The sequence below is a fragment of the Hippocampus comes genome, unplaced genomic scaffold (assembly GCF_001891065.2).
Source record: "Hippocampus comes isolate QL1 unplaced genomic scaffold, H_comes_QL1_v1.1 scaffold63, whole genome shotgun sequence".
NCBI classification, from domain to species: domain Eukaryota; kingdom Metazoa; phylum Chordata; class Actinopteri; order Syngnathiformes; family Syngnathidae; genus Hippocampus; species Hippocampus comes.
The window spans coordinates 121177-132130 of record NW_017805987.1 but is presented as its reverse complement, the minus strand read 5'-3'; the positions used below and the strand labels follow the sequence as shown (position 1 = coordinate 132130).

The 10954-nt window shown below is 43.2% G+C and overlaps 3 protein-coding genes and 1 long non-coding RNA gene across 6 annotated transcripts in view; 2 read left to right on the top strand and 2 right to left on the bottom strand.

Annotated features, from left to right (window-relative positions):
* Nucleotides 1-1994, bottom strand: part of rbm17 (RNA binding motif protein 17) — a 4709-nt gene extending 2715 nt beyond the window's left edge. Inside the window, exons 1-6 of one of the 2 annotated variants that reach the window (XM_019891887.1) lie at nucleotides 1871-1994; nucleotides 1457-1588; nucleotides 1256-1372; nucleotides 1027-1193; nucleotides 811-923; nucleotides 661-711 (exon numbers count right to left, since the gene is read on the bottom strand). In XM_019891887.1, the coding sequence (XP_019747446.1) occupies nucleotides 661-711; nucleotides 811-923; nucleotides 1027-1193; nucleotides 1256-1372; nucleotides 1457-1579 (571 nt within the window). In that variant the 5' untranslated portion in view covers nucleotides 1580-1588; nucleotides 1871-1994. Of the gene's footprint in view, nucleotides 1-660; nucleotides 712-810; nucleotides 924-1026; nucleotides 1194-1255; nucleotides 1373-1456; nucleotides 1589-1868 lie in introns of both variants that reach the window. The other variant, XM_019891889.1, reaches the window with a different exon arrangement.
* Nucleotides 1995-2051: 57 nt separating this feature from the next.
* il15ra (interleukin 15 receptor subunit alpha) lies at nucleotides 2052-8496 on the top strand. Of its 2 annotated transcripts, none has more exons than XM_019891890.1 (6): nucleotides 2052-2249; nucleotides 4188-4382; nucleotides 5139-5186; nucleotides 5720-5833; nucleotides 6137-6221; nucleotides 8206-8496. In XM_019891890.1, the coding sequence occupies exons 1-6, from the start codon at nucleotides 2135-2137 to the stop codon at nucleotides 8273-8275; spliced, it is 627 nt and encodes a 208-aa protein (XP_019747449.1). In that variant the 5' UTR covers nucleotides 2052-2134; the 3' UTR covers nucleotides 8276-8496. The 2 variants fall into 2 exon arrangements, with proteins under 2 accessions (XP_019747449.1, XP_019747450.1); XM_019891891.1 differs by lacking the exons at nucleotides 2052-2249; nucleotides 5139-5186 and adding exons at nucleotides 2257-2404; nucleotides 5587-5634 and having other exon boundaries at nucleotides 5714-5833.
* On the top strand, nucleotides 6366-7001 carry LOC109528861 (uncharacterized). Its single transcript, XR_002170743.1, has 3 exons — nucleotides 6366-6413; nucleotides 6499-6612; nucleotides 6916-7001. It is a non-coding gene; the product is annotated as an uncharacterized LOC109528861 (long non-coding RNA).
* Nucleotides 8497-10812: 2316 nt separating the features above from the next.
* fbxo18 (F-box DNA helicase 1) overlaps nucleotides 10813-10954 on the bottom strand; it is an 8425-nt gene continuing 8283 nt past the window's right edge. Inside the window, 1 exon segment of the mRNA XM_019891760.1 lies at nucleotides 10813-10839. Coding sequence (XP_019747319.1) covers nucleotides 10813-10839 — 27 coding nt within the window.

The following is a 10954-nucleotide window of genomic DNA, read 5'->3' as shown; positions in this document are numbered from 1 at the left end:
AAGGATTAATGCAAACGAATAAAAGATTAAAATGTGTTTTTTTTTTTTTTTTTTTATTTAATCCAAGTGCCAATCCGGGAGCAGCGGACAAATGCTCATCCATGATGAAAAGAGGAAACGATCAAAAGATTAAAATGTGTTTTTTTTTTTATTTTATTTTTTTATTTAATCCAAGTGGCAATCCGGGAGCAGCGGACAAATACTCATCCATGATGAAAAGAGATAAATAAAGTTTACATCACGAGTTGATGCGGACAATGCCTCCACCTGCTGGACAAACTGTGCCATTACGTTACATGGTCAAATTTACATTATATTGTCAGTGTTCAAGATGTTGCACCCGAACTTTATGCAACGCTGACTGCGTGATTTTTATTCTTTTTTTTTTTTTTTTTTAATAACAGGTCGTCCATTTGGGGCCACGAGAGACATCATTTTGGATTCCCTCTCATCACACGCAGCTGAAAGGTGCAAGCACCCAAATTTTTCTTTTCAAACACTACTCTAACACGATGGCGCACACACGCACGCGGCTGATCTTTATTTTTTTACTCACATAAAACTGAATCTCTCTTTCTCACAATACACCCATACATTACACTGAACATGACATAATGAAATCCTCGCAACACTGACGGCCCGTCACACTCCGTCACTTACCGTCTTTGTCCACAAGAGATGAAGGCGGAGCGATGGCAGCACCACCCATACCTGAGGAAAGGGACACACAAACACAAAGTCAACTACATTTCCACACAAATGGCTTTGTTTTAGAAGTTCATTCAATACGAGCCACAATAAAGCACTCACTTCGTTTTCGCCGCTCCTTTTCATAATCTTCCTCCTCTTCAGAGTCCTCCTCTGCTGCTGGAAATCTCGAGAAGCCGCTTGGGGCTGCTCCTTCATGTCTCTCTTTCCTTTTCCTGGTGCAAAAAGGACCGAAATGGGCGCGAGAAGGCGATTCAGTCGGTCAGAGAATACTTGTGGAGACATTTTGGTGTTTTCGCTAGATATGATTTGGTGTACTTTTCTCTGTCCTCAATCTCCTTCTGGCGCTCCTGCTCCCTCTGCCGCTGTCGATCTTCCCTGTGCCGCTTCATCACCTTCTCATAGTCGTTGGGAAACATTGGGTCGTACTCGTCGGCGAGTGGGATCAGCACATCTCCGGAGGAGAAGCCGCCGGGCGCGGCCTCCTGTAATATTTATCGTAAGTTCCATGGGGGTGTTTACCTTTGAAGTAAAATGTAATCCCAACCTTGAGTCCAGCAGCAGCATGTGGAGGAGTGTCTGGGATTTGTCGGTCTTCACTGGGACCTCCTCGCTTTAGATCAATGACAGGGGCCAAAACGGTAGTCTGCTTGGTCCGATGGGTCTGCACAGATGAACATATTTATTAACATTCATAAATGCCAGTGGCAACTGAGCTTTGGTTGAGATGACACCGATGTATTTGTACCTTTGCTTGGGTCAGGGCTGCCTTCTTCACCTTCAGCTGGGACTGCAGCAGCTTGAAGTTTTTCGACCATCCCTCGGTCTTGGTGTCACTTGCACCCACGCCGAGGTCATCATACAGCGACATTGCTGTTACCTGCAAATAGATGCACCATTTCAGTCACAATGTGGACAGAATGTAGAGCCTATGCATATTACGCAGGTGGTCGCCAGTAACTTAACAGGTCAGGTTTATAACGGGGCGCTAACGGATTGAGGCGTGTATTGTTGCCACACAATTTAAAAGATTTGAAATCGAACAGGCCACGAGAAATAGGCTAATGGCTAGCGTTAGCTAAACAGTATGCGACAGTCGTCTCTCCCTGCCGTGTCGCGTTTAAACTTTCAGAATACCGTTCGTGGTGAATGTTAAACCCACCGTTTTTAGAGTTATGTTGATATTAATTGAATGAAACTGCTTCTTTTAGCTGCACGTTGAACAAAAAGTCATGTTCAAGCAGGGCGGAAGCAAAAAAAAAAAAACCCCAAGCGCGACAGTCAACGATGCTGACGTTTTCATTAACTTGCGGCGCCACCTCGCGGCCGGAGGACTCCAATTGGGCCACGACGTTGCTTTATTTTGCAAAAGCACTCTTTTGCAATTTTAAAATCACGTTTTTGTTTCACACGGTGTTGTGTTCACATGTTTTCGTCGAACTGGAGACGATTGTTGGCGATTTGGGGGCTGTTGGACTACAAACATGGCGGACCGCACCATCAGCTTATGTCAGAATTTAGGAGGACCCGCACTGTTGTGGGTAGTAGAGTAAAACTGAAAGTGAAAAGGAGCATGGGTGCTTGGCAGCCTTACTCGCTTATGATTTCCCGTCGAGCTGTCGGATGGCTTTGGGATCACTTTTGCTTGTTTGCGTCGTTGCGCGTGTGCTGGGCACGGCGCGCTGCTCCGACGGCGGTAAGCACCCACACATCCTGACGCTCACACTTGCCTTGTTTCCAGCTCTTTTTTAAAGGCATATTTGAACGTACATTCTTGTTTATTATTGTTATACTTGCCTATTCATCGAGTGTTACAGTCTGTAAATAAATGCAGTGTAGCCCAATTACAAACAGGGCTGTCAAAAGTACTCACGGTACTCGAGTGCAGATATGTTTGTTAAAAAAATAAAAAGACTGCGGTAAAAATAGAAGTACTGAATTAACTCCTTAAAAACGTACAGATTCCGAAATGTACTTAAGTACAAAAGTGAATATTTTTTTACTCTTAATTTTGTTCAATGCTGTTTTGTTAGTTTGATACAACGGGATAGAACTAGCTTCGCTCTATAAACTTGCATAGTTACTGTAGTGGGAAGGGAAAAAAAAAGCTAAATTAGCTTGTGGCAACAAGTCCACACAATAAATCCTCCTTTTTTTTGTTTGTTTTTATTTTATTTTTTTCAGATGAGACAACTAAATTTGGAATTCTGCAATCTTGATCTTTTAAGGCACATTCCGATCGCCGACAACATCAAACAAGGCCGCAGATGGGGAATATCTTACTTCTCTAACATCTGTTGCCTTTGATCATGCTCCCCAGTTAATGTTCCCCCGTGTCCCTGCTTTCACGATTTAACAATCCCAGATCTCAAAACGCGGTAAACCTCTGATGTATTTTTCGCCTCATTATCCTTGGCATTTTGTTTGTTTTTATTTTATTTTTTTCAGATGAGACAACTAAATTTGGAATTCTGCAACATTGATCTTTTAAGGCACATTCCGATCGCCGACAACATCAAACAAGGCCGCAGATGGGGAATATCTTACTTCTCTAACATCTGTTGCTGTTTTTGATCATGCTCCCCAGTTCAAGTACCCGTGTCCCTGCTTTCATGTCCCTGCTTTCACGATTTAAGAATCCCAGATCTCAAAGGCGGTTAACCTCTGATGTATTTTTCGCTTTGTCATTTTTGGCAGCGCATCCAGTACGTAAACATGCAGTTTTATTATAATGAGGTGTTATCTTCTGCTGTAACTTCTCACACAAATATAAATTGTCAGCGATGATGTCACTGACCATAAATGGGGTAAACGCAGCACAGCTTGATACCGAGATAAACAAATGCTGGGCTTCAACATGTGTTAGTATTACATCTAGGACACAAGTGAAGCCGCATCCAGTACGTAAACATGCAGTTTTATTATAATTAGGTGTTATCTTCTGTTGTAACTTCTCACATAAATATAAATCGTCAGCGATGATGTCACTGACCATAAATGGGGTAAACGCAGCACAGCTTGATACCGAGATAAACAAATGCTGGATAACATGTGTTAGTATTACATCTGAATCCAATTGTGGACATGGTAACTTGCACTAATAATTCTTGTTGCAAGGACTTGTATTTTCGAAATTATTGAGCCGAAAGCTAAAGTGTGGATACTTAGTACTTAATTGTCGTTAACTGTAAACGCGTATGAGAATAGCTTCAAAGTTTCACTGTTGTGTCTTGTTTAATTGGGAGTTCCATTATCGTTGTCGTTTTTGTTGGTGCCATTGTCCTTGCATTTTTGTCCTCGCTACTTAGCACACTCACAACACAAATTGTTTTGTCACATTGCCTATAATCCAGTTCAACTTGTATTTATTACCGATGTTGGTTAGGTTTCTGGTTCATTCATAATTACTCTCAACGGGTTAATTATGCAAAATTGCATCATCCAAGTGCCGCAATTGAATTTCCTCATTGTGTCTTCAGACCAAAGTGAGTGTCCCTGCTCGGGAATCCCTCAGTGGCCTCTAACCGAGCCTCCGCCGGAGGACTGCCACCAGCTCAACAGGACTTTCCGCTACACCTGCCTCAAAGGCTACCTGAGGACGGCGGGCACGTCCAATCTCATCAAATGCAAACCCGGCAGTTCGCGGTGGTCCAGTCCCACCCTCAAATGTAAACGTAAGTCTTTATACTTTGTGTTCGGATGCGGTAGCAGCTGATGTCGGTGTCGAAGCAATTTACCGTATTTTCCGCACTATGAGGCCCACCTAAAAGCATTCAGTTTTCTCAAAAGCTGACAGTGCGCCTTATAATCCGATGCGCCTTATATATGGATCAATATTCTGATTTCTTGGACGTATTATTTTAAATGTTCTGTAAAGCGCTTTGCTCCAGCTGCAGCGGTTGGGAAGGGTCTCCATAAATAAAGCCGTATTCTATTTCGCGTAGCGCCATCTAGTGGAGGCACAACCCAACCGCAGCCATTATTTTGGCATCTATTCAATGCATTTTATAATGCGGAGCGCCCGAACCCACCTAAAAGCATTCAGTTTTCTCAAAAGCTGACGGTGCGCCTTATAATCCGATGCACTGTATATATGGATCAATATTCTGATTTCTTGAACGTATTATTTTAAATGTTCTGTAAACCGCTTTGCTAAAGCGGTTGGGAAGGGTCTCCATAAATAAAGCCGTATTGTATTGTATTCTATTTAGCGTAGCTCCATCTAGTGGAGGCACAACGCAATTGCAGCCACTATTTGGGCTTCTATTCAATGCGCCGTATAATGCGAAGCGCTCGACATATCAAAATCATTTTCAAATAGGATAATCGTTGAAGGTGCGCCTTATACTCCAAATGTGCCTCATAGTGCGGAAGATACGGTAATCTGAGTAACGCACGATGCAATATGTAAAGCATGACTGTGTTTTCAGTGGACCCCAGAGGAGGCGCCGCACACGCATCCAACAGCACCGACGCAGGTGAGCGTACGACGACGCTCGAGAGGAACTGCCCAAAGCGAAGAGCACGATGATTCCTACCGATAATAATCACTTGACATTCTTTCAACGTGTAGACGCTGTCACTCTTTCTACGCTGGCGATATGAAGTGTCAAATAAGTGTATGGTCGTACTTATGCACTATTGGAATAAAAATAAAAAGTACAGATACTGTATACGTTTTTTTTTGTGTGTGTTCGTTTTTACGTCCGAGATCAAATTTGCTACAGTGAAAAGTCCCCTGTTGTGAAAAATTTCTTGCTGCAAACATTATTTCATTGGTGAGGAGTTTCGCTGTACTCCGAAGCGCCATATAGTGCGGAAGATACGGTCATCTGAGTAACGCGCTGTACAATATGTAAAACATGATTGTCTTTTCAGTGGACCCCAGAGGAGGCGCCGCACACGCATCCAACAGCACCGACGCAGGTGAGCGTACGACGAGAGGAACTGCCCAAAGCAAAGAGTACGATGATTCCTTCCGATAATCACTTAACATTCTTTCAACGTGTAGACGCTGTCACCGCGAGCGTAGAGAAACACAGAAATACGTCGGGACCCGGATATTCACTGTTAAATGGTTCAAGCAACGACACTTCTCTTCCACAAAACAGATCCTCCACGACTGGTGAGTTTGCTCTCACATATTGTTTTAGTTTACGTTGTCAATGGTCAACAGTCGGCATTCTCTTGTCGGGAATATCTGGCTCAAGAAACCGCATTCTGGCACTGCCAGGAATCTGTTTTGCAATGTGAGATTGTGAATTTGCCTTGCGGAGAATCGTGCTTCTGACGCTTTATGGTCGTGTCGTAAATGCTCGTAAGTCAACGAAAACGGACCTCGTTTGTATTTTGGACTTTACATTTTACAGGTTCACTACAACAAACATTGGTTGTCACTCATTTGTAATATTTTTTTTGTCACTGGCAGGATCTGGAATCACCATAGCGGTGGCCAGTAGCATCTCAGTCGCCATTGCGGCGCTTCTCGGAATCGGCCTCCTTCTTCATAAAATGTAAGTCATGAGAGGAAACGCTTCCCCAGTTCGCTTTTTCCACATTTTGCAGTGTTCCATCTATTTGTTCACACTCTGCATTTTGTTTTCACCGTCATCTGAGTAACGCGCTGTACAATATGTAAAACATGATTGTCTTTTCAGTGGACCCCAGAGGAGGCGCCGCACACGCATCCAACAGCACCGACGCAGGTGAGCGTACGACGAGAGGAACTGCCCAAAGCAAAGAGTACGATGATTCCTTCCGATAATCACTTAACATTCTTTCAACGTGTAGACGCTGTCACCGCGAGCGTAGAGAAACACAGAAATACGTCGGGACCCGGATATTCACTGTTAAATGGTTCAAGCAACGACACTTCTCTTTCACAAAACAGATCCTCCACGACTGGTGAGTTTGCTCTCACATATTGTTTTAGTTTACGTTGTCAATGGTCAACAGTCGGCATTCTCTCGTCGGGAATATCTGGCTCAAGAAACCGCATTCTTGCACTGCCAGGAATCTGTTTTGCAATGTGAGATTGTGGATTTGCTTTGTGGAGAATCGTGCTTCTCACGCTTTATGGTCGTGTCATAAATGCTCGTAAGTCAACGAAAACGGACCTCGTTTGTATTTTGGACTTTGCATTTTACAGGTTGACTACAACAAACATTGGTTGTCACTCATTTGTAATATTTTTTTTGTCACTGGCAGGATCTGGAATCACCATAGCGGTGGCCAGTAGCATCTCAGTCGCCATTGCGGCGCTTCTCGGAATCGGCCTCCTTCTTCATAAAATGTAAGTCATGAGAGGAAACGCTTCCCCAGTTCGCTTTTTCCACATTTTGCAGTGTTCCATCTATTTGTTCACACTCTGCATTTTGTTTTCACCGCCCCCCACCCCCCCCGCACGCATCCACACTGCCAGGAATCTGTTTTGCAATGTGAGATTGTGGATTTGCTTTGTGGAGAATCGTGCTTCTCACGCTTTATGGTCGTGTCATAAATGCTCGTAAGTCAACGAAAACGGACCTCGTTTGTATTTTGGACTTTGCATTTTACAGGTTGACTACAACAAACATTGGTTGTCACTCATTTGTAATATTTTTTTTGTCACTGGCAGGATCTGGAATCACCATAGCGGTGGCCAGTAGCATCTCAGTCGCCATTGCGGCGCTTCTCGGAATCGGCCTCCTTCTTCATAAAATGTAAGTCATGAGAGGAAACGCTTCCCCAGTTCACTTTTTCCACATTTTGCAGTGTTCCATCTATTTGTTCACACTTTGCATTTTGTTTTCCCCGCCCCCACAAACGCATCCGTTCCAAGGCTCTGTCAAAATGAGAAATGAAAAGACTGTGGTGGAGGAGCTCACTGGGTTGCTCGTGGAATTCTGGAAAGGCTTCACACATTTGTTTTCCCTCAGTCAACGAAAACGGACCTCGTTTGTATTTTGGACTTTACATTTTACAGGTTCACTACAACAAACATTGGTTGTCACTCATTTGTAATATTTTTTTGTCACTGGCAGGATCTGGAATTACGATAGCGGTGGTCAGTAGCATCTCAGTCGCCATTGCGGCGCTTCTCGGAATCGGCCTCCTCCTTCATAAAATGTAAGGCATGAGAGTAAACACTTCCCCAGTTCACTTTTTCCACATTTTGCAGTGTTCCATCTATTTGTTCACACTTTGCATTTTGTTTTCCCCGCCCCCACAAACGCATCCGTTCCAAGGCTCTGTCAAAATGAGAAATGAAAAGACTGTGGTGGAGGAGCTCACTGGGTTGCTCGTGGAATTCCGGAAAGGCTTCACACATTTGTCATATTGAGCCAAGATTGAGTTTGAAAGTGAACAACACACGCTGTGTATTGCTGTATTTTCATTTCCTCCATTTTGGAACAAGGCCGTACCAACAAAATGTGGAAAAACACAAAAGCAAAAACTTTTCTTTGTGTCTATTGCGAAATGTCCAAGAGCGTCATCATTCTTTTTTTCCTTCCTCAGGAGAAAAGCGCAACCCAGCCGCCCGTTGCAAACAACAACAGAAGGCATTCCTCTGAATGAAGCTACGTAATAGCATTGAAAAGCAGGTAGTAAAAAATAACAACAAAAAAAGAAGATCACAGGACAAAAGGAGGCAGCAGCCGCGACTGTCTCGTCGAATCGTACTGTGGATGTGAGCCGGCGGGACTGAAGTGTAGAGAGGCGCCATTAGCCTGGTATTTCCTCATGCTTGTCACGCCGTTGAACACCTGCAGTCCATCAAGACTCGTCGTCATCACCAAGCAGGCGGCGGTGAGCAGCCGGGTCACACCCCGAGCAAATTTCTGTTTCTCTAAACATTTACGGAAAGCTGTCCAAGTTGATGAAATGCAGCATCCAACGTGCGCTCCCTTTTATTATTATTATCCAAGTTGATGAAATGCAGCATCCAACGTGCGCTCTCTTTTATTATTTTTTTTTCTGTTCGTAATGTGTTTACATACATTAGTGCCTTGAGATACACTCCGAAATAAATACAAATGCCATGAGTCCCTTCCAGCCCCCACCCCTGAAAAAAAACACCTGTTTTTATAGTGTATTATAATGATGAGAAATGGCACACTTTAATGTTGTATTTTATAAGATTTTTTTTTTATTTTATTTTTTTTGGATCGCACTTTTGACTTCAGTGCAATGGACATGATGCTGCTCCTTCTGGTGCGCCACCTGGGGCAGTATAATGCCGATATACGTACATGTAGCAGGGTTGTATTCATTTTGACATTTTTTAAAAAAAGAAAATCAATTTGTTGTAATTCGTTTTTTACAGCGTGGAGCTGCTCGCTAATTTTGCCTCCCGCCCAACTCACCCAAATGATGGCTCATGTCATGGAAAATTCGTACGTTGAGTCACTCGTATCTCAGTGTTGTCTTTGCACCGAGTTCGTGTGACGCCGATGCGGTTATTTCCCCCCAACTGGAAAATTGGATCATTTTCAGATGAATTTCCACCAGTGTTTCAAAAAGCCTTTCATCAGTGAGTTCTTTTTTCCTCGAATATTGAATAAGTAGCCATGTAGCAATTTGTTACCTGAATCCAGCTAATTCCCTTCAGTACTTCATAGGATGTGTACAAACCCGAAATATGAGCTGCTATTTTATTTTGGTTTTATATTCATACATTCCAAATGATTAATATTAATGAACTCTGCAGTGTTCCGAGGCACGTATATTTTTCGAAGCGGGAGTTTTGTTCAGCCAAATGCCTCTCAGCTATGCTTGTTAGTTTTTGTAACTTGGCGTTCTGCACTCGTGCAAGCAACACCCATAATAAAGGTCTGCCAAATCCAAATGAAATTTCGGCATGTTATCTTTGTATTGAATCTGAGAAGTTTGTCCTGTCCAGATGTTATCTGATGTTGGATGAAAACATTCCTGCGGAATGGATTGTAGCAAAACAATTGCTGCAAACACGCCTGGGCAGATTTTCTCTCTTGAACAGAAACTTTCTTTATCCTGGGAGGAAACTTTAAAGGGCTGCTTTTTGAGCAGCTGCATTCTTCAGCGTGTCATGTAAGTATTGTACTGGTAAGTGTTTACATCACGTATCTGTAATTGTACAACGCCTTGAACTACCCTTTGCCGAATATTCTACCGGCAACAATAAAGCTCTATTTTCATAGACTGTGCCGTTTTGAAGTAGAAAATAGAAAAAGTCACTTTTATCTATTTTGACAGTGGCTCATTTGCGTGGAGTCACGTGGGTCATGTAGAGCTGTCCTACCTACCACTCTGAACAGGATGAGTGGTTTATTAAAAGTGCAACTTGGCCACCTCACATTAAAAATCAGATGAATACCAATTTCATAAAGGGACCATAAATTTACCTCACGATGTGTCTACCCGAGTCATGCCCAAAATGACGGGTCCGAAGTGACCATTACACCACACCCCCAACGACATCCCAACCAATCAGATGGGAAGGCGGGGTTTTCACCAACTTGGATGAAATGCATGATGTGCGTAATCATGTGACCACTCCAGACCACGCCCACGAAGGCATCTTCCAGTCACCAGGTGGATGTAATGGTAATTGAAAGCAGTAGCAATACACGTAGTTTAAAAAAAAAAAACTGTTTATATATGGAACGTCGGTAGTTGATTGTAAGAGTCATCCTGTGAATGAAACACAGTATACTATAACCACAATAGGACTTTATTTCTCTGCCTCGTCCAAACGGTTAAATTGGCCACCATAAATTTACCTCACGATGTGTCTACCCGAGTCGTGCCCAAAATGACGGGTACGAAGTGACCATTCTAACACCACACCCCCAACGACATCCCAACCAATCAGAGGGGACGGCGGGGTTTTCACCAACTTGGATGAAATGCACGATGTGCGTAATCATGTGACCACTCCAGACCACGCCCACGAAGGCATCTTCCAGTCACCAGGTGGACGTAATGGTAATTGAAAGCAGTTGCAATACATGTAGTTAAAAAAAAAAATGTTTATATATGGAACGTCGGTAGTTGATTGTAAGAGTCATCCTGTGAATGATACACAGTATAACCACAATAGGACTTCATTTCTCCGCCTCGTCCAAACGGTTAAATTGGCTTACATCAGCGGTCACTGCGTAGCCAGCATTTCTGTCGCGTCGCAAAAAATGGACGTCATAGTTCGAGAAATAACATTTGATTTTGACGAGCGAAAAGTCAGACGACGTCGACAAGGAGGGAATGTTGACGCTTTGCCGGTTGACAT